At 49.1% G+C, this 22,811-nt stretch overlaps 2 protein-coding genes across 5 annotated transcripts in view; one reads left to right on the forward strand and one right to left on the reverse strand.

The window, feature by feature from the left end:
* Positions 1–6,152, forward strand: part of HSPBAP1 (HSPB1 associated protein 1) — a 38,960-nt gene extending 32,808 nt beyond the window's left edge. The window contains exons 6-8 of one of the 4 annotated variants that reach the window (XM_054208020.1): positions 1,674–1,757; positions 4,975–5,085; positions 5,293–6,144. In XM_054208020.1, coding sequence (XP_054063995.1) covers positions 1,674–1,757; positions 4,975–5,085; positions 5,293–5,850 — 753 coding nt within the window. In that variant the 3' untranslated portion in view covers positions 5,851–6,144. Of the gene's footprint in view, positions 1–1,673; positions 1,758–4,974; positions 5,086–5,292 lie in introns of all 4 variants that reach the window. The other 3 variants (XM_054208018.1, XM_054208017.1, XM_054208019.1) reach the window with 3 other exon arrangements.
* A 14,191-nt stretch (positions 6,153–20,343) lies between these two features.
* Positions 20,344–22,811, reverse strand: part of SLC15A2 (solute carrier family 15 member 2) — an 80,754-nt gene continuing 78,286 nt past the window's right edge. Inside the window, exon 25 of the transcript XR_008467779.1 lies at positions 20,344–20,432. The gene's annotated coding sequence lies outside the window, so the exon portion shown is untranslated. The remainder of the gene's footprint in view (positions 20,433–22,811) is intronic.

A 22,811-nucleotide genomic window follows, 5' to 3' on the forward strand; every position in this document is an offset into this window, starting at 1 on the left:
AAGTGTAAGTTTCTATGATAAAAGCACCGCTCTGAAATTAGTTCTGTGTAGAAAACATGTTTTGGCTTCAGTTCGTGGAGGGTTTTGTACATGTTTAAATGTTAGGAACAACTAATTGGTGATATTTTTTTAAATAATGGCCCTCCACAGACTGACTTCCTTCTGTTTTGTGTGCTGTACTGGATTAAAGTACAATTTCCAAATGTTTTTGACCCTTAGAGAGCCAATGCTTTTTTTTGTTCTTTGATTTAAATTGAAACCTGTGGAGAACATTTTGTCCTGTGGCCCAAAAATGACTCTGTTCTGGCTGCCGTGTAAGCAAATGTTTGCAGGACTAGGGCCTCAGTCATTGTTTCCTACACAGACATTTTCTCATTATCCATGTTGTGATATAATGAAGCACAGGGCTATCTAGGTAGCAGAACATTCTTTTAAGTAATTTGTGTCTACCTCGAAAAAGAATTGTCTGCAATTCAGATACAGATCATTGCTTCACTTTCTCCATTCTGAAGTGTATATTTTTATCCGTCTCCGACCATTTTTATTCCCTGTCAAACCCCATCTTTTATGCTTTTCTTGATAGCTCTATGTTAATCTAATGTTCAGTAATCTGTAAAGCTTGTACTATATCATCAAAACAACATTAATGTCTTTGTACCATAAAAGCCATGGGTTAGAATCAATTTTGTGTCACAGCTATCATCCTGATATAGTTGCAAAGCCCTGATCTAAACTAGACTGTCATGATTTCTGGGACACCTTCCTTTAAAAGCCTATCTACTAAATGTGGCAAGTTTAATACTAGTGATTATTTACCAGAATTAAAGCTACATATCGTTAATCACCTCGATGAACGTTAGGATACCTGCTTTTGGGGGAAGCCAGCTGGCAGCCCTTCTAAAAGAACTGAGAAGTCTGCTCAGTTGGAGAGCCTACAAAAGAGTTCTTGCTCGGCTGAGACTTTCTCTAAAGCCCTGCTCTGCTGCTACACCAGCTGTACTCCCTTCGTACCCCCAGCCCTTGCTTACCTAGAACAGCTATGAGGTTACAATCCTGCTTCACATGAGGAGGAGCTTGGATGAAAGGTAGTTCTGGATCACGTCTTCTTCTTATATGATAATATTGATACAATGGGAGGAGACAGTGGGCATTTAAGTCCTGAGAAAAGGCTCTTCTAAAGAGTCATAGAAAGGTTCGGGTTGGAAGGGACCTTAAAGATCGTCTAGTTCCAACCCCCTGCCCTGGGCAGGGACACCTCCCCCTAGACCAGGTTGCTCAAAGCCCCAACCAGCCTGGTCTTGAACACTTCCAGGGATGGGGCAGCCACAGCTTCTCTGGCCAACCTGTTCCAGAACCTCACCACCCTCACAGTAAAGAATTTCTTCCTGATATCCAATCTAAATCTACCCTTTTTCAGTTTAAAACCGTTACCCCTCGTCCTATTGCTCTACTCCCTGATAAAGAGTCCCTCCCCGTCTTTCCTATAGGCCCCCTTTAGGTACTAGAAAGCTGCTACTAAGGTCTCCCCTGGTAAGATAAGACAGAGATAAGGATCACCACCCACCCCTATTCCTTGCCTCATTCTGCCTCTGCATCCCGCATCACCTTAATTAAAACACCTTACCTTTCTTCAAACCTCTGCCAGTACCCTAACGCAATGTCTCTGATTTCAGGTCCTGCTCGTTCCAAGGCACTGGTGGCACTATGTGGAATCCATTGATCCCATCACTGTCAGCATAAATTCTTGGATTGAACTGGTATTTTCCTTTTTATGTCATGGTGATGTAGCACTTCCATGTTTGCATGTATTATAAAGAGTAGGAAAGCTGACACAAATAATCCAGTCCCAGATTTGATGACCTCATGAGACACTTTCGAGTAGTTTCAATGGTGCTTAAATTTTTACAGCATCTTTTATCCTGAGGATCCCAGAAAACTTTGCAGACTTGCATGTTCTGCTAGCATCATTTGTCAGCCACCACTAAAACGCAGCTACGCTTTGCCAGTAGCACAACATTCAATTCAACATTTTTGCTAGGAAAAGTGGGGGGAGAAAAAGACCTGAGCAGAAAAATGATGCCACTCAATTCAGCTGTTTTTCTTACTTCGCTGCATTGAGCGGGAACCTTTGCAAGGATCAAGGGCTGAAGCATTTTGTCCCTTCCCTGTCAGGGTCAGCCCTGTTGGGTTGGGTGCTGCATTCAGAGGCTGGTGAGGGAAGAGCCCTTACGGGTACAGTTTTTCCTGAAGAACCTTCCAGGCTTCCAGATCTGAAACCCCAATTTAGCAGAAATCACATGCAAGTTTACCTCAGTCAGGTAAACAATTAAACACAAGCTGAACTTTTCACGTCCAGTTTCTCACGGACTATAGCTAGCTTTGTGTTGAATAGGGGACAACAAAACAGCATCTTCACCTCAAGCACATGCTTACACGCAAAGCTAAATTAGAATTTAAATCAGATTAATGTGATAGGAAGGGGGTGGCAGAGGATTTTTGAATTTTCATTTCTCTGTGATAGTTTTGATTTGCCTGGAGTTGGATTTTCTCAAGTACTTAATTAATTTTCTTTTCCCCAGGCTTTGATTTTTCTTGCTCATGTTAACCAGTATGTATGGGATGGTTCCAGGGATATCATCTCAAGGCTTCAGAAGGTTTTCTGATTCAAATTACTTTATCATTAATCCTAGCTTAATATAAAAAAGACCCTTTGAAATGGCCTGTGAAAGCTGCCTCACTAAAATACTTATTGCCTTTTTTTTTTTTTTAAACCCTTTATTAGACTGGAAATCTGCAGGGGAATGAACACATGCACTCAACTGCTGTCGAAAGACTACATGATACATTTCTTACACCAACATCAAACCAAGCATTTGCAGAGTAGAGGTTGGGTGTTTCCCTCATGGAGAAATTTTCCAGATGAGACTCTGTATTTAGAAAGGACAGCGGGCCAACAGCCCATACCGAGTTCTTCTATAGCCCTAAGTGCAGTCAGGCTGCATCCAGTGCCAGAGAAAGCACCAGCGACGTTGTAGAGCAACCATTTAAGCCTGCCTTAAATTTGAGCAGCCTTTGAGGCAACTCAGAGGAACTGGCTGTGTGTCCCCGTGCTTGGGAAGACCCTGATGTCAGCGCACACGCTTGTACACTAAGCTGTGCCTCACAGATTGTCCCCCTCTGGAGGAGCAGGTCAGGGCTGGATCACTTGTGCCGGGCTGGTATCTCCCAGGTGGCTGGGCGGTGCGTCAGCTACAGCATTTCTAGCTGTTCTTATGTGCCGAAGGAAAAAAAAAAAAAAGTAGGAGACAAACTCTGCGGTCCTTCTGTTGATAAAGGTCTCGCAGAAGTCACCAAGATCCTGTTTGGTGGCAGCAAGAGGAGATAGTTCTGTATGGCACCATGAGCAGAGGAGTGTCTGATGGATCTTGCTGACGAGTGACATGCACACTCCCCCTCCCCAAATATCAAAAGCTGCCATAAACAAGTAGCTATTTCAACCCGTGTGGAAGTTCCTTACAGAAATTATCCCTACAGCTGATGACGGCAGCACTGTCAGGTGTCGGGCAATCCATCTATAGAAATAAATTCTGACCTGGATGCCAGAAGACAATACTGAGCGTATTTCCATTACCAAACCAGGCAGTTCTTGCTTGCAGCTGCTTTCATATTGACAGATGTGGATCATGCCAACGTTTATAGTCCTAGTGAAACCATTAATTATATTGGCAAGACTTTAGAGTAGAAGTTTAATTTGTTTTCAGCTGGATGTGAGCTACTCAAAGTATTCCTTGCTTCCTAACATACTCCCAATGCAACCAGCACAACCCTGTTATTCAGCAGACCGGGATGAATACCGAGAGTGCAACACCTTAAATAATTTCCGCATGGACATACCAGACTCTGTGTTTTGGGGGCTTGTTCTGTGAGGCCATTGATAAGTCAAGCATCCAAAGGCACAAAATGCTAAGAGCACCCCCACCTGCTTCTATCCCAAATTCTGCTCAGAGTTCCAGGATGAATTACTGCCTTTAACACTCATGGTTTGCTTGACATGTTCCCCCAAACCTTAATTAGGCAGTTCAAGGGCTGTGGGTTGACAAGGTTACATCTTTCTTCCAAAGCTTGTATGTCTAAGCATCTCAATGAAAGCAAATTTACGTATCCACTCCTAGGCACTTGTAATTGAAATAACTATACCACCATCTTGTTTGGAGTCTTATTGTCTCCTCCCGCATACCCTTCCCTTCCACGTACAAGAAATTCAGTTAAGTAGGAAAGAAAGCTTTAAAAGATCCTAGAAGGTTTTGTTCTGTTAACCTAAACTAGCAAGTACCCAGCTGCACAAGGGGATGATGCAGAAAGTGAAGGCCCAAAGCAAAAGAACCAGTTACTAACTTAGTATTTAGTTTCGCAGAGAGCTTCCAGAGGAAACATGTTTTTCCTTCTGCCGATGTTTAAAACCGCAGCAGTATGTCAGCTACTGTGACATAATAAAATATTTCCTGAGTTGCCTTACGACTCACTTTTGTGCCTCTGTAGCCCCCAGATAGTTGCTCCTTGCTGTAACATCCTGTGTGTTTTACTTAAATTAGACGTAATATGTAGATATATGAAATTTGCTATGTACTTTCATGGTCCTTCTAGTCCTAAAGAGCTATATAAATGCATACATTAATTAAGTGCTAACATTGCACTGTAATTTCAATCACCAGATTTAATTAACAAAGCACTAGTAAGGAAAAAAGATTATATCCACACACCAGAATCTATTTTTTTGCAAATCCTTATTCAGATGAGTAGTCACACCAAAGTCTGTGCTGCTCCTCACGTGGGGGCTGTACGTGTGTGTAGGAGCATCAGGGGTCTGACACCTTTCACTGACTTCAAACGAAAGCCATCCATTTAGGTCTTCCATGTTTCGGCAGAGACCAAGTGCTGACCTATCTCCAAACACTTTCTGTTCCCTTGCGGCAGGATGCAGATCACGAAGCCCGTGTAGAAGAAGCAATAACCCGAATGCTGGTGTGTGCCGTAAAATCGGCAGAAAACCCCAGCGATGGAGATCTCTGGCTAAATCCCACAGAGGTAAGCCCTCTCTTGCTCCCATTACAGCAGCGATAACAGAGAATTACTGACATTTTGCTTAGCTCCCCCTGAGTCTTTCTGCTGCCTGAGAAAAAGAATTTTAAATTCCTTCCCTTCATGTAGCAAAAGTAATTCACGGAAGATGATCACGCAACACCGAGCTGAAAAAGCTCTTTTTAACCGAGTGTACCCTGGGTGTTTTCTTAGGTTGAGGCAACGTCCCATGAAATCAATCTTCAGTACCTGAACGAAGCAGTGTCTGCGTATTTCAGGTGTCAGAAGGCAGGTGTGCTCGGGCAGGCCCGTCCCAGCAGCGCGGCTGCGGAGCAGAGGACAAGCGCCTCACGCAAGAGGAAGAAAAGGGAAGTTGGCCGCGAACCAGAGGACAGCGGATCGCTAAACCAGGAATTGGGCTTTTCAACACTTCAAGCAGAAAAGTTGCAGGAAATACCTTTTGGGCCTCATCTTATTCAGGTTTTACCAGAGTCTCAAGAAACAAGCTTGATGGGTGCAGCTGCGGTCGAAAGTGATGGTAGCGATCTTCTCCGTGAAAATGAAGGAGGGCATTTTGGGAAATCACACTGCACCAGGAAGCAATTGGTAACGAGTAACGACTACAGAACGCCTGCGCATCAAACGGGTACAGACGGCAGTCCAAATGCCTCACAGACAGCCCTTTCTACCAACGATTTGCTGGACTGTTTGGTTAATCCGCGTGTCATCAGTCTAGTGGCTCGGCTGCTGCTGGAGAGAACAAGAGTTTAGTGCCAGGGCGCTTTATCATTTCTGAATAAAGAAATCAAATGGCAGCCTTGTTCTGGGTGTTTAGGCTCAGCAATAATTGAATGTTCCATTTCAAATAATTTTTCGGTACAGACGGATACAGTTAATGGTGAAGTGGCAGGTTGAAGTTGAGCTGAAAGAAGAATAACGGGTTAATGATGGCTGGGAAGAGAAAGGTGTGTTTAGTCAGAGAGCTCCTCGGTGTTACAAACAAAACAGAGGGCATACAGTTATAATCCCACCTCGTTGTGTGGATGGGATCCTTAAAATGTTCTACGGCTCTGAGCATGGGCTGGGGACAGCAGGCTCTGCATTGCAGGGGGTAACAGCACGGGCTGTGATTCCTCCTGGATTAAGTTTACTAGACCTCAACTGCCAGGGTGAGGGGGTGGGTGTCATTTTCTTGCAGGGGTTTCTTGGTTTGTTGTTTGGTTTTGGTTTTTTTTTCCCCAATATATTTTATTTATTTTAAAGTGGAGCAGCCTAACTACTGACTGACAGCTTTGGTCTGGGCACCCTCACTGCCCCCGGAACCAGGCAAACCAGCTCTGGCCTCAGGGTGAATCCTGAAAGCAGACGTCACTAGGAATGGATGTGGCTTGGCCGAATCAAGGAGATACTGCAGGACTTCATGCTTTGCAGCTGGGGTCAGAAGTGGAAAGCAGACTTAGAAATAGATGTGTTTGATCTATGTCTACGTTTAAGTAATAGACTCGATTCATCCCCACAGGTACGGGGATTGCAGTTTGCACCTTCCCGAGAGGAAGGCTCGTCCCAGCAGAAAGATTGGTGCTCAGGGTAAGAGGCATCCAGAGTCACTGAACCCCGCACTTGCTCACACACCTCCGCTGCCAAAGCTGGTCATCAGCTGGAGGGCTGAAAAAGCACTTTTGTGCTGTCCTTCATCATTGGCCTTCCCAGGGCTGGGGAGATGCAGGGTGGCATCGCTACTGAAACAAGCGTGGCTTGACGAGGGACTCGGGAGGTGGTAACAGAGCAGAGGGGGGCTAAGGGTGGGAGGAGGTAGACTGACTTACTGTGGACTGCAGCCCTTGACCACATCACGTAAAATAGTAAATAAGTGATCGGTTGGATCACTTCAGAAATAAACCTCAAATAAACCTCAGCCAAGAGGTACTGCACGCACTACTGCATTTACTTCTTTCCACAAAATAGCGTGAGTTTTGTCGCAAAGCTCTAGGAGGGAGCGAGACAAAAGCCCTTAGCAAGAAAGCAGCCTTCAGCTGGCTCAGAAACACTCGACGGCAAGGCAGGAGACAAAAGGCCATCGGGAAGTTACTGTTGTTATTTAAAGCCAGATGAGCACAGTTCCCTATCTCTAAGGAACAAAACAAAGCAGTTGCCACTTTCTGGCCTCTGCCCTACTCTTTACCATAACAATCAAAATTTAATGACTTTGTAACTTTCGGTTGTAAGTGGTTGCTGTACAAGACCATCCTTTCTTCAAAGTATAGTAGTCCTTGGATTTGTTTTTGAAGGCTAGCTTGCCCTTTGATTAAAAGGTTATGGAACTGGGAAACATAGGGAAGAAGGTGAGTTAACACTGAAGCTGTGCACGGAAGCTTGAAAAAAACCTGGAAAGAAAGCTGCTGAGATCTGGGATGCTCTCACCTCCTCTGATTTCTGTCTGTGGTGGCAACAGAGAACAGCGTTTGTCCTAGCCATAGCTTCAGAGGGGTTCTTCTGGGACAACTCCTGTGAAGCCTTTGCTTTCAAAACTTATCTTTGCTCATGTCACTAGCACCTACAAACCAGTTTCTGTCATCAACCTCTTTCCACATTCACAACCCTGCACCACCAGCCATTTCCTGATACTTCCTTTGCCTGATGCCAGTTCCTTGCTCAATACATGAAACTAGCGCTATTTTCACAACTCTCACCTGCCAGCAATTCATAGTTGAAAAATCATGATGGCAAAGGTGCTTTCCCTCAGCTTTTATGCAGGTTGCGGGTTGGCAGGGCCCCGACGGACGATGGTAAGTGCTGTAGATATGCACCAACAGGTCAGAAATCCAGGAAACCTTGCCATTTAAAACACACGCACCCCAAGAAAAACCCACAACAGCCCCACAACCTAATACGCTTGGAAAAGAATTAAATTGAAAAGGCTCGAAGGTTCACCTTTAACAAGCACAGAAACTTTATCCTGGTGGGCCCTTCTGGCTGCAGTTACTTCAGCTACTGGAACGCGCTGGGAAGGAAAGATGAAGCAAAGCGGTACGGGTAGCGTGCTGGAGACCTTGGCTTTGAAAGTGACCATGAGTTAATAGTAGGTGCCACATCAGCTGTCTTTGACACAGAATTGCGCGGTTTCAAATGTCCTGCTCTACCTTCGTAATTGGGCTCAGACCCTGATGACACCTAAGTATCGTTTTCGGCAGCAACCTGCAGGCAAGGTGTGATTCTCGGCAGCATCCGAGAAAATCCACCTTCCTTGTTTTTTGTTAAAACGCCAAACTGTCTCAATGGGGTTGCACCACTGCGACAAGACCAGAATTTAATAAAACAGTCCCACTGACACAGGTCTTGTTTGTGCGTTGGCATCGCTGTGCCAAAAGGATTAAAAATTAGTTAGGAAACACCTTAATCACATCTGCTGCCTTTAGTGATTCACCGGGCTCCGAGGGAGCAGACCTGTAGGATATGGCAGCCCCGTCTGGATGCACGGGGACATCTCGGCCTGGGCTTTAGTGACAGCCCGCTCCCGTCGGGAGCTTGTCCCCTTTGCCAGGCTGACTGGAGGGGCTGGGACCAGGCAGGGACTGCTGCTGCTGGGAGGAGGGGTTGCAAATTCTTCGTTTTAATTCACTGAGGAAAAATAGTCTTGCGATAAAAAAGCTTTTATATCTAGAAGGGATACAAGGCAGTAAAGTGGAGGAGGTGGACGGCAACACCGCCTCCCAGTCCCCAAAATTAAACTTCGTTTAATCTTTCCTCCCAAGGCAGAGATCATTTGGACGCTGCCCCCACGCTATTTTTCCTGAACGTTTCCTCCCTTTGTGTCCAGAAGGGCTGTCCTTGGAAAGGTTCGCTGAGGGTTTCACAGATCTTTCCCCCCCGCGGTCAGAGGCTCGGGTGCCCGTGTGGGAGGACCCACCTCGGGCTCAGCACGGGAGCAGCCGCTCTCACGGGGCTGAGCCGCGTGCGTTGAGAGGCGGCATCGCTCACCCCTCGAGCAAGTGCCCACTGTCACAGCTGGTGCCTGCCCGGGTGCAGCCCCTGATTTAAGGGCCAGGCTGTGGCCAGAAGCCATTAGCCAAGGGGACAGGGAAGGGCGCGAGAGAGGCTGTTTAGGATGCCAGGCAAAAGCACCAGAAGGACTTTGTGTCTCAGAGGCGCGATATAAAACAGTCACGCACTCGGCACACGGGGGGGTGAAGAGAGAGGAATGACCACAAATCCACAAAGTCACGTATGGCAAACGGCTCGCGCGCCAAGAAGAGAAATTTATAGCTCTGACCCGTTTCGCAGGATACCAAACGCCGTGATTTCTGACACTGTTTCTAAATTCATGGCCACTGCGTGGAGAAGCTCAGACAAGTTTCTACATATTCATAGCATTAAAAATAAATGATTTCTGACCTCTCCAGTGACAGCCTGGCTTGACAAGGAACAGAAACCCAGCGCCCAGCCCCCTGCAACCACTAAGAGGAAACTTTCTTTCACCTCTAAGAAAATTTCCCACTCGCCGTCAGCAGTGGGCATGGCAACGGTTGAGAATGTGGCCTCCAGCCATCACCAGGGTGGTCACAGTGGCGACGTGCTTGTCGTCTCTGCTTTAGCCGAGTGACAGTAAGAGGTTGCCACTGCACAGCTCGGTGATGAAGGCAAAGCCGTGCTGCAGCCCAGGGGCCAGTCCAAGCCACGGGCTGGGCCAGCGTGTTCATCTCCACACACACATCGGGGCCATTCCACTGGCCTGATGGAAGCCCTGGATCTTCCCTGTCTCAAAACCAGGTTTAGAGAGTGGTTCACGGGCCAGCCTGGTTCATCCCTCCTGGACTGTCCGACATCGCTACCCTCTGTCCCTGAGCACAGCCCTCACCTAGAGGGATTTACACCTTACCCAACGCAAGAAGTCCCACCTCTCGAGAGAGCAGGAAGGGAAAAACCCAAAATAGTTACATCTTACAGAGTTTTAGTCTTTCACCGAGAACCTCCCCACTACATTTCACTGGGTACCATTTTATTTCACAGCAATATTTCCCCCTCCACGTTCGCATCTTTTAGAACGTCTGCTCTGACACTGTTTGCTTGATGCCACAGAGCAACTCAGTTGCAGAGCTGTGACATATGTTATGATGTAGCGGTAACCATAAACTGAAGTTTTAACTAACAAACGTGGCATATTGAAGAGGCAGAGAGAATCCTTCCACAGTGCTAATTGCCCTTTAAAATAGAGGCAGTGCTACATATTAGTCCCTCTGCCAACTAGTAAGCTCCTTGCTGTGTTTCTTGGCCACAGATTTGAACTGTTTAGGTGTACGGTGTGGGCAGGCTTCCTCTCTGGGAGAGTTTCCCGACATTTCTGGTGTTACTACAACAGTGGCTGACGGGGAAAGACCTTTGCAAATGGGTGGCCTGGTTTTACCACTCAGTTCATCTGAACGGATGAGAAAAGGAGCCTAGATCTTCCATACCGTGCTATTCTGTCCTCTGGGTGAAGAGGTCTGATCCCACAGCGAGATGGGGACAGAGCTGACACATCGGCTGAACGTGGCACGATGGCAGCTCTGCCTAAAGAGCCACACATTTTGGACCTGTGTTTTCGGAGACGTCCCAAGTGGATGCTCCACTAGACATTAATTTCTCCATCCATTTAGTGGGGTTTGTCCACCTTAATGGGGTGACCGGGAGCTAGAAGCTCTGGTCACCTTGGGACAGTCAGCTTGGCAGGACGGCAGCACCCAGTGCTCTGGGGAGGACCGTGGGGACCAGGGATGGCAGGTTCTGTAGGTCAGGGATGGGGGAGGACTTTTGTGAAAGTCTTCCAGATGCCCTGGGAACACAAGCAGAAGCCCGGGAGCTCTCTGACCTCCCAGGTCAGGCAGGTAAAAGTGTCCCCCACAAGCCAGAAGCATTGCTTTGCAGCCAAATCTCATGTGCGCTACAGCTGCCCTGGTCCTTGCGTTATTGCTTACCTGTTTGCAGGGGCAGTGTGATGGAAAAAGCCATGGCTAGGTCCCTGCTCAGCACGTGGTACAGTTCCTCAGCAAAATCCAACTCTAGGTTTTGAGGGCGCAAACTTTGCTCCTTCCAAAGCTCTCATGAGATTATCTCAGCAACGAGTTCGGATTCCTTGTGATGACCCATGAAAACCACTTCATGAACGTCTGAAGCTGACACTCCAAGCACTGAAGAACTTTTAAACCCAATTTCCCAGCACAAGAGGTGGGGGCCTGCATCTTTCCAGGTCAGAAAGGTCGCTCACAAAAAGAGCTTTCATCTCCCTGGGGGTTATTTGACTCACGTGGAGCCCCATCACTGCCACAAGGAGGGTACCTCTGAGCTTCTATGGCAGCCAGAGGGTTAAATTTGTTCCTAAATTCATCTCTCACCCCCCCATGCCCCCTCCTCCTGCTCCCCACAGCCTGGGCCATGCCCATTCACTGCACCAGGCAGCAAAACTCACCCTTCCCATTCCTGTGCCCTGGTAGGACACCTGAATCCAGTCCAATTAGCAGCAGCCCTAACAAAGCTGGCTGAAAAACCACCATTAAAATGAAAAATGGTTGTTGTGTAAAAAGAAGGCAGAGCGAGCGGGGCCATAATACAACTTATTGCCATCCCCAGACGAACAGCCTCATAACTTATGAGGAGCTCGACGCCTCGCCTGAGTTTTAGCCTGTTTCTCCCCAGGGAGGTAATGCGTTACCTCCGCCCTGCGCTCTGCATTCGCTCAGAGCTTTGGGGTTTTATCTGAAGAGATTAGGAACTCTGCCATGGTTAAAAGCGGAGCTTTCTGCTACGTGGCAATAGTTCATTGAAACGTGGTTTAATTCTTTGTTTGCTGCTACCTTGACTGAAAGCTAAGGAACTGCAAAGATTGATGCCACGCACTGCACATAGATCATCGCCATCTTAGCCATGACTGTCTCCTCCTGATCCCCCACCAGCCCCATCCTCCACCCAGGGACAGGCCCCTGGGGACAGACAACCCAGCCTGGGCAAGAGTACTCTTCTTCAGCTAGGGACACGATGGGGTGAAAGGCCTCCAAATCACCAACGTACTTGATTCTAAGTATGTGAACAGACCTGATTGAGACCCAGTGACATCCATGAGGAGGAGCCTTATAAGCAGATCAAGGCCAGAGAGCAGCAAGGCCAACCCCAGGGTACAACACGTGCCATTAGAAGCCTTCCGGGCCCTATAGCTGCCAGCCATGTTGTTGCCATTTTTAACTTCAAAATAATGTTTAAAATTCTATTAGAAGAAGCAGCAGAGCATGGACTAATAGTAAACAAGCCTGCCCTGGCTGGGGCAAGAGAGAAAGGAAGAGATGGCCAAGCAGGTCTTTCCCATCTCTTCCTCTTTGGAGAGTTAATTAGCGAGGCAAGGTAATGGTATTTGTGCATTTACTGCATGCACTGATTACAATAAATTTTGTCCTGCATGTTAAAGTCAAAAACATCTCGCATCTGCCAAAAAGCAATCAGGACCAATTAATGAAGATGTGATTTCCCCAGATGCTGCTATTAACATAATTCACAGTGTTCCTAGCAACATGAATATAATTAACCCAGTTAACCACAGCTCCCATCACCACCACACCGAGCTGCCCGTGCTGGCAGAGGAGCCTCCCCGAGCCCCATGCCCAGGTGGCATGTCCACAGGGCTCCGGGTCAGAGCTGGTCCCCGTTCCCCTCCTCTGGGGGTGGGTTTGGGAGTCACGGACGTGGCCCACAGCCCAGCAGCAGCAGAGGCTCTTCTCAGAGGCAGGACAACACAACAGCCCTCACCCCCCCACAGTTCCTACAAGTCAAAAGCATCTCTCCAACAGGAGGGGTGACACCACAGCAGACCCACCCCAGTCCTGGAAAAGGCACACACACGGGTCAGTCAAATATATGGCAAAAATTAAGACAGTCCCTTAACTCAGAGCACCTTCCAGCTCTTCTTTCCAGATTCATGCCTTGCGTAACGACGTGGTAAACACTCAGCTTCACCTTCACCGCCACCCAAAGCACAACAACTTACTGTTGGGGAGCAGCAGGACAAGCCGGGAGCCGAGGGTAACCCTCGCCAATAGGGTGCAGTCCTACAGGGGCTGGTCCATCAACACCTCCACACAGCAAGCCACAAACCAGGTCCGCAGTCCCACCACAGTCCAGTAGCTGGGAGCAAAAGTAAACAGGGCCGGGGAGATGTAACCACATGAGTCTAAAGTCCCTTCTGAAGGCCAGGCTCGAGTCAGGGCTGCTGGCCCAGGGCTGAACTGCAATGGGGCTCCAGAGCCCGTGGGTGGGTGTGTGTCCCAGGTGAAGCTGGTCAGGGCCATTAGGGCCTTCAGGTGCTTCTCCTGCAGTGATAACGGAGCAGTGAGCCACCATCAAGCCTTTGACATGCCACAGCCAGTGCTTGCTGCAGGCTGGGGACAGGTGATGCTCACACTGCTGATGGGGAAGGGCAGCGGCGGTGGGGTTTCCTCCCTGGTCTGTCCTAATTCAGCTCCCCTCCTGCTTCTCAGGCAGGAGGAAGAGGAGGAGATGAAGGTTCAGGTGTTCAGATCACAGTTCAGGGTTTTCCCAGTGCTTTGGTACGTGCTGAGCGGAGGCAAAAGTCTCATCCTGTGTCTACATCTCCATCTTGGTCTCACTCGATCGCTCTCCAAACCTGGGAGGCAGGAGCTGGAGCCACCCTTGGGAAGGGGAAAACCAAGCCTCGTGCAGCTCCCTGGACCATGTTTTAGCAGAGAAGTGGGATCCCTGCTGGCCTTTGGGGCGGGTGCAGGCAAGATGCTTTAGCTAGTCCTAACATCTTGCACAAAATTATTTCAATTTTCCATGGTTTGAGAGGAGAACTGACATTTTTCAAGTGGTCAAAATTGGTCAGAAGTAGCAGTTTCACCCATGTCTGAGGATTTCTGGGCTGGGTTTGTTGTTGGGTTTTTTTTTGTTTGTTTGGGTTTTTTTCCCCTCCCCTCCATTTCAATGAAATTTCACATCAAAAAACCCTGGGCAGGACTTCTAAAAACTTGGAAGGACTTTTCTCTCCTGAGGGAAGAGCCCCTGGTTTCTCTCCTAACCTTTTTTCTGGTTAGAGAGGAAACAAGAAAGGGGATGTGAAAAATTAATGAATGCTTTTCTTTCCCCCCCACAAGTGGGGAAAGTTTTCAAATGAATTTAAACTATTCAGTTCTTTCTTTTGATAGCTGTGGTCAATAGGGAGTTGATTTCCCAGCCAGGTCCGGGAGCACCTTGAAGCTCCTAAAATTTGAAGAAACATTAAGCAACCCCCATTTCCTAGCTTGAGGCCGTCGGTGCTTTAAATAATTCATCTTGTTTCTTGCAGATTGATTTAACTCAAATCACCTGAAAATACTAGGCTTAAAAATATGGGTAATCTGCTGGCTAGGAAAAAGCAGGAGGTTTTAATGAAAGTACAGACCTCTCTAAAGCAGTGAGTAGTTTAACAATTACGTGATATAATAACATGTAAAAAGATGCTACGGACAAAGGTGAGATCATTCATGTTAATTAAAATGTCTGAATCGCAACGCTCCTGCCTTAATAGTGGAATTAAGCTGCGGCGTTGTAAAGCGATGATAGAACGGTCATTGCTTCTGTGTAATTAAGGAAGAAATAGAGAATTAACAAGTGCCTTTGCAGAGAGCTGGGGAAACGCTGCCAGCTCCTCAACGTCGCTGGGCGGGCGGTTTCTGGGGGGGGGGTTCCTGGGCACTGGTGGGAAGCAAAGTGCCAGGGAGGGGGTGTCCGGGTGAGAGGCTGCCACTAGCGTGGGCGGCTGCTCCCGCCGGGGATCGCCCGAATCCTGCATTGAGAAAGGTCAGGATGCCCGCCAACCCTGAAAGCGACCCCCCCTTTGCTTTCCCCGCAGCCCTCCTACCTTTTGCCCCTTCGCTGAGAGATGTGGCCACCAACCCAGCCTGGCTATGAGCACCGGGGACGACTTGGTGACACATTTCAAGGTGTTTTCTGCGCAATGCGCTGCCCTTTCCCTGCGGGTGGTGGGTGCTGCCCTGAGCCCCGGCGAGCCTCGGCCACGCAGGCTGCCCGGGCTGCGCTGCCGCCCCGGGGCGGGGGGGGTATGAAATATTCATCGGGAAAAGCGAGTGAGAAAGTGAGCGATTGACTCCGTGGCCGGGCGATTAGGGCACGGGCGAAGGGGAGCTCAATTATTCACACCCGGCAGAGCGGCTTCGATCGCAGGGAGAGCAAAACCTCCCAGCACCTCGCTGCCAGCGGCTGGAAACTCCCCGAGGACAAGAGAAACCCCCACTTGCTGCTTCCCTGTCCTCATCCCACCGGCATCCGTACCCCTTTTGCAAGGGGTGCAATTTGGTCCCCAAACCCCAGAGAGGGGCCAAGACTCTGCATCCCCAAAAGGAGGGTCCCAGGGGGAGGGAGCCCGTGTGGTCCCCTCCATCCCTCCTCTGCAAGATGGAGATGTGGTGGGGAGTGTGTGGGGTGGGGGATTAAAATGTCTGAGGCATTGTAGAAAAGCCAGCAAGGAAATCTGGTCCCTCTTGGCGAGCAGAGGTAACGCCTCCCTCCCCGCTGGGCTGCTGACGGGTGGGATGCCCAAACTGCCCCCGCCTGCCCGGGGGTCTCCCAGTGTCACGGGGGGAGCACAGCTGCTCCCCAGCATTGTCCTGCATCTGTCGGGGTGTTGGGCTCTGCCACAGGGCACCCAAACCTGTGCCCCTGTGGTGGCGCAGGCTGAGGCTGCTGGAGGATGCTCTGCAGCGCCCGGGAGCACCAGCCCCACCGATGCACAGCACGTGCCAAGGTGGCTCTTTCAACAAAGTTTTCCTTTTTTTTTTTTTTTTTTTTTTTTTGCAACACGGTAATTCTTTTATTCCATCAGCTACAGAAAATCGATGCATCTTTTCGGTTAAAAGTCCTGGCTTGAAGCTTTCAGTCCCTTAAATCATCTCCCCGTGATTTAAGGGGAGATGAAATCCCTCTCTGGTGCCAGCTCCTGTGACACCTTCCTAGGAGAAGAAAGGCAGCCCGCTGGGATGGCATGAGGTGCGAGAGAGGCTGATTCCCCTTCTCCTGCCCCATCAACTTCCTGACCCCCCCCAGCCACCCCACAGAGCACCTTCTCCCCCAGGTCACGACGGCGGTTGTGCTGGGGTCAGCTCCTCCGTGGACAATGGTGGGTGCAAGAAGGTGGGTGGGTGCCCACAGGAGTAGCCCTGTGCCACCGAAACCCCGCAGCATCATTTTCACTGGCCAACGGCACGAACTCGGTGGGGAAATCACTCAAGCGTGGCGAACATGGCGCGCCAGGAGGCCATTTCCAGCCCCGCTCCTGGGAGCGCAGCGGCACCCGCATACTAATCCAGCCAGATGTTATTAAAGCCTTGATCGAATTAAACATATCGAGCTTTTAAGTTCTCCCTTTGGATTTAGCCGGAATAAATCCTTCTGAGAGAATCAGCTAATTGACGGGTTACTTTTTAAAAAAATTTTGGCAGCCTGCTGGGTTGGAGCATCGGCAAGAGGGAGCTGCTGCCCCTGCGCCTGGCCAGGACAGCCAGTGGGACGCTAACGGAGTCCGTGTGTTTCCCTAATGCTTTATGGACTTGGCTGAAACATCAGGAAGATATGGAGAGCCCCAGAAGTAATTTTTAAAAATTCGGTACTGAAGGCTTTTCCCTCCTTCCCACTTTCAGATTCATTTATTTAATTTCCCCCCTTGAAATAAAGACTAATGTTGCCGGAGCTGAAAGCACGGCTCTTTTGTCTCGCCTCGCAAGGAAGGAAAATAGCCTTGCTCCCCTTTTAATGCTAATGCATGAAAAATCTCCCGGCAAAATCTCCATTTATCAAGCCCGATTGAAGGGCAGACAGTGGAGGAGCTTATTGCCCTGCCGCCTTTTACCTTGTACCTCTGTTTGTGTTATCAAGCGGTGTGATTAAGAAGATTGCTTTTTCTTTTAGGCGTCACGGGACAGAAAATTTACAGCAAGGGGATGCAAGAAAGGACATGGGTGCAGCTTTACGTGGAAAATAAAGCGTTTCCTAACAACTAAGAGAGAGATGTGAAGTTTGAGGCAGAAGGTGGCTTTCAGCGTCGATGTGCCACGTGTCCTGCATCACCAAGGGCTGGTGGGAAGCCGCTGGGGATGGAGGGCTCGAGCTGGGTCTGCGGCAGCGCCAACAGGTCAGCCACCACCTCTGCCGCCTTTATCAACCAGTAACGCAATAATATTGATTACTTTCACTGACCCAAACACAATCTTTTAAACAATTATTTATACAATTAATAGAGAAGTCAAATAACGCAAATGAATGATAACGTTTTAAAATAATTATTTGCTACAAATGAACATAAATGGTTTCAATATATAATGCATTAACTCCAGCAGTGGGGAAATTCATCCTAATTAGAGGTATTCTCAGGCTGCGGCACGTTCGTCAGGGTGCTCAGCTCCAGGACCCTGCCTGAAACCGTTTTTTAGGTGTAAATCCCTATTTCCTTTACTCCCATATAAACTCCTCAGGGCTTTTACTTTCAAGTAACACGCATCCACAGTGAGGTTTTCCTTTTTGTCCCTTAACTGCTCCGCTTTGTCCCATTTTAATCCTGCGGGAGGTATGGTAGCGGGAGGACACAGCCCAGCCAGAAGAAGGCTCATCTGCTCCAAAGGCCTTGTTTCCTTGCACGGAAAATTTGTAGTGGACAATGAGAGCATTGTAATGCTGGCTTCCCTCTGCCAGCAGCCAAAACCACCAGGAAGAGCAGGGGTGAGCCCAGGTGTCCGCAACGATCCCGATGACACCGGGCGGGAGCTGCTCCCCAACCCTCCCAGCCAAACCCCATCACTTGGCCAAACAGGGACCATGCCTCAAATTGATCATCAGGGCAGATATTTTGTGGGCATAATGCAGTTTCTTGCACTTAACTCAATCACTGCATAATTACATTACCTTCTCTGGCACCTATTTGTTTGTACCAAAGGCACACGCTTTCCAGTGTTTATTTTTATCCTTCCGGGCAGCTGATGTTGGACAATGCAATCAGTGGTGACAGAAAGTTTCCGTTTCGATTAATGAGAGAACAAAGTTCTGGGGGAAGGAGAGGCAGAAAAACAGGGATGGAGGAGGACACGTGGTAATTCAGGATGATTAGGGCTAATTGCCCTGTTTTACTGCCAGTTGCAGTTTCCCAGGCAAAACTGTTGGGCTGTGAAGCTCTGGAGATGTCGCTCAGGTGCTCGCAGTGATGGTGAGGTGGGCCACCTGGTGTAGGCTGCCCAGTCACCCATGGGACTCGCTGTTGTCCCGCTGCTGCTCATGGAGCCCTGCCGGCATGCGTGGGGCAAGGCAAGCAAAGGGTCAGGGACACTGTCCTGACAGATCCACCACGCAGCAGGACGTGAGAGATGGTGGAAGAAGCTTGGTTTGCTGTAGAAGCGCCATATGGAGACAGTTACTAGCAGTGGTCCTTGGTGCACTGCCATGACACCACGTGGGCAGACAAACAGCAAACCCAGCCGTGTTTTTTGCCAGCATGTTTCCCCATGGGGAAAACCAGAAAGTACCTGTCTGCCCGCAGCATCCTTCCTCCTCCTCTCCCTCCAACATGGCTCGCTCCCTGAAGCGCGGCGGTTTATGTCCCTCATCGAACACAGTGCTGGCTGTGCCCATTGTCCATGTAGCACCTCATCCCTTCATGGATGCGTTGGCTCTTAGTTCCAATGGCACCTCACGGAAAAGAAGTCCAGTTAAATATTCCCTTTAGCTGTGTCAGCGTTGTCACAGTATAACTATCTGCCTTTCCCTCTTGTGCCTGTCTCATGCCTGCTGATGGATGTGGTCATGTTGCTCCCTTCAAGTCCTCCTCTCCCACCTTCTCTGTTGGCCTCACCTCCATTACCCCACCTCGCTCAGTACCTCATTGGAGACCAAGGCAGTGAAATCTCATCTTGACAGGCCTCAGTAGGAGCAGAATTGCTCCCAGACTGTTTATATTTTTAATTAAGCAACAAGTCAAATCTACTCCTCCAGCTGACGGGGGTCACCGTCATCCTGGAGCTACACAAACCAGGAGCATCTGGATTGCTGGGCTGTCTCGAATGTCCGTTTTGCTAGTGGATGTGCATGAAGTCCCCACGCTCACGTTAGCCTATTTTTCAGGGCATCTGATTTGCTTTTGGAAACTCCCAATCCTGAGGAAAGCAAAATGAGGAGAGACTTGGCTTCTTCCCCAAGAAAAGCACAGTTGATATATTAAATGTTCCCTGAGTGCCGTGAGTTTGCCTTGCCCTTGCATGGCTTAAATATTGCATGAGGCTCAGGGAAATGGGGAGAAAGGCTTTTATTATGACTAGTTTTGCCTGTTTCTTGTTAAGTTTTACCATCACCATGGCCTGTGGCCAGGTGTGATCCTGCTGGCTTGGGTTAATGTCCCTCCGGGCTGGCTGGGAGCCCTGGGGCACCTCCTTCTCCTCATCCCTTTCCAGCTACTGACACTGAAAAACACCTCGATGCTGGGGGCTGGGAAGGAGCTGCACGGGGGGAACCAGCCCAGCCTGTTGGCTGCTCTCCATCGCCTGCACCGGCTGCAGCAGCCCCGGGGAAATAAACCCACCAGATCAAAGCACACCATGTGGCAGAAAACCCGATGAGCCCCTCCAGCAGAGCCCGAACTGGCACAGGAGGCATCGCTCGGGATATGGGATATTCATGCACAGCAAAACCTGTCACCAGGGGAGTGCTGGCCTCCACCGCGGCCCCAGCAGGAGTGCTTTCAAAGGGTTTCCACCAGCCGGTTGCCCCACTGCTGTTTCCCCAGCACCAGGGGAACACGAAGGGGATCTATAAGGGCATTTATGGCCATCTGTGGCGGGGCTGCCCTGTGTGGAGATGGGTCAGGCATGGAGGCAGATGACGGTGATGGGAATAACACGGGAACATGCAGAGTTCCCACTCTCAGGCGTTTGTGTGCACTTGGATACCTGCAGGAAGATGCCTGCCCTACTGAAGGCGATGGTGGTATGGAAGGAGCACTTTCCGACAGAAATATATTCTTATTTATTTCTGGGACATAAAATTTTACCCATGCATCACGCCCCATGGCAGCTGCAGGAACAGACCCACCAAAGTCATCTTTGTGAAGAACGGAAGTTTGGAAATAACGGGAACCTTTTATCCACAGCAAAACGTTTGTCATAAAACTTCAGAAAACAAATTTCTTTTTCAATGGGTCCCCTAGGGCCTAAAAAATAAATATCTGAGGATTCATGTAGTAGTAAAAGTCGATAAAAATCTCTGAAGCAAATGGGCTATTGAGGAATTATGCGTGGAAATGAATGGATGGATTCTTCTGCAAATCTCTTCATAGAGGTGCCCTGACATAATGAAGACACAGTAGGTGCATTAGTAAAAATCCTCTTTTTAATAACTGCTATACCTTATGGTTTTCCTAAAGCGACGGTTTACCAGATGGAAAATCCACTTAAAGATTTTTATCTAGAAAGGAGGCTGCGGTCGTTCAGCGGCAAGGAGCCAGCTTCGTTCTCCATCCCCTCCCTGGAGTGGGGGACACCGTGCCTGTCTGCGATACTCCAGAGCAGTAAAAGCCTCCCTTTCCCCTGGCAAGAGGTGGTCAAAAGATGATCTGGGGGCCACAGCCAACTCGATGGTCACAAAATGCAAGGAGAAAAACACAATGTATGGAAATACGGTGGTTCCTGGCCGGGGCAACGCCAGACACATCCCCCACGGAGCGCCCGACAGCCAACAGCTTGTAACGGTGTTTACCGGCCCTCACAGGGAATTTTTCTCGCACCCCCTGAAGAACACGAGCTGAGTCAGTTTTACGTAAGTGCCGAGCTTTGCTGTGGAAACATTGCTCCCTGCTTTAATTATTATCCATTTTCATTTTTCCAAGGAAATGTTGGGCCTCTCTAAACACCCCGCTGCTGACTCCAGAGATCTGGGAAGGATTTTGGCTGAGCAAGCATTTCTCTTGCAAATCTAAATATTTATGCTACAGCTGTGTAAACAGCCAAAAACTCAAAGGGGGGTTATTTTTAATGTTCACGAATTGCAGTGAGGGATTAAGACGGACACGTCATGCAAACTCTGACGTCTTCTTTTGCCATTTATCGCACATTGTTGCTGATGGGCTCAGCCCCCCTGAGCATCCTTTCTAAAGGTGTTTCACTCTAATTATTTATACGGCGAATCCAGATGGATAGGAATTAGATGATCGCTACTTTATGTTGCATCGCCTATCCGCACGCCAAATGTACATCTGCTTGAACGCAGCGGTTTAAAATTACACAATGTTAAAGAAAAAAAAAAAAATAAAAAGGCAGCCTGTTGTTAAAACATGATATTTGGGAGGGAGAAAAGCTATTCCTTAGTGCGCATCCAAAGAATATGTCACCAATCTTAGCACGACCCTCCACAGACTCTTCTCACGGAGAAACAATTATACAGTCTTTACTCAGCATTGAACAAGCAGGAGTTTTGTTTCGGAGAGCTGACCCTCGCCTCCTTGCTATCGGTTATGTTATCCGTAACTTGCTGCTGAGAAGCTGGGTGGGAGCGTGTACGTGCCTGATAAGGTACCAAAGCAATTGCAAACCCCCTCCCTGATTTTGGCCGGGGTCTCCCTGCAAGGTAAATGAGGGTTTTAAATGCGTACGTGTGTAGCATCTCTGCGGAGTCCCTCCCGGCCTTGGCCGCCTGCCTGCAGACATCACTGACGCTGTGAGGAAGAGGGAGGAGATGGGAATTGCCAGGGATGAGCAGCTTGAGATAAACACAGTTCAAAATAGATAATGCACATGAAAGAATTTTTTTCCTCAGGTTGCAGAGAGAAAAGCTGCAGCTTCCCCTTTGCCCCCAGGCACACACAAGGCACTTTGGGGATGGTTGCACCGGCCAGGACAGCCCACAGCCTCCGGCTTGGCTTTGGACGGGTTTTAACTCTATTTGGGGCTTCATCTGAGCAGTGAAAATGGCTCGGTCCCCTCCTGGGGGACAAGTGGGGCATCCCCAAACCAGCCTTGGCCCCATTGCGGACCTTATGGGGGGATACCAGGGGAGGAAAAGGGAAGGACCACCAGGACCGTGTCACAGACCCCCACACCACCGCTGTGCCTCCCGGGGACGGTGCTTGGCAATACCTGGCTTGAACAGCTCAACCAGGAAAGGGGGATGCAAACACCCAGCAATGGGTTTCCCCTAAATAAACACTTCACTCCTGAGCGGCGCCGCTGCTGCTGGCGCCTTGCCTGGGTGATAAATTGATTTCCTTAATTAGCAGCCCCATTGGTTGGTGGCATGTCTGGGAAGCGCGTGGCATGCAACACCTCCGTGGCGTCCCAGCACAAGAGCCAGCACCGACCCCCGGGATGCACCGGGAGCTTTGGCTGGGGAGGGACTCATCACAACGAAAGAGGGGGGCAGCTGCCCTGAAAAAACCTTCACTGGAAGAAAAGTAATGGAAAACCTCCCAGAAAAGCAGCTATTTCGGAAGAGTAGCATCCACCCATGTGGAAAAACATGAAGATCAAACCCCTGGGTGGGCAGGGGGCTCAGATGTGAGTCCTCAAAAGCAGTTTCTGCTCAGCTTTCAGTGTTTGGGGGCCTCAGTCACCTTGAACAAGGGCAGATCATCGGGGTACTCCAGCACGGGCTCAGCCCTACGCACGTGCTCAAGCCTTTTGACAAAAGTTGGTTAAAATGAGAGACATGCTCCCAGCACCACGCAGGAA

The sequence above is a fragment of the Rissa tridactyla genome, chromosome 7 (genome assembly GCF_028500815.1).
Source record: "Rissa tridactyla isolate bRisTri1 chromosome 7, bRisTri1.patW.cur.20221130, whole genome shotgun sequence".
NCBI lineage: Eukaryota > Metazoa > Chordata > Aves > Charadriiformes > Laridae > Rissa > Rissa tridactyla.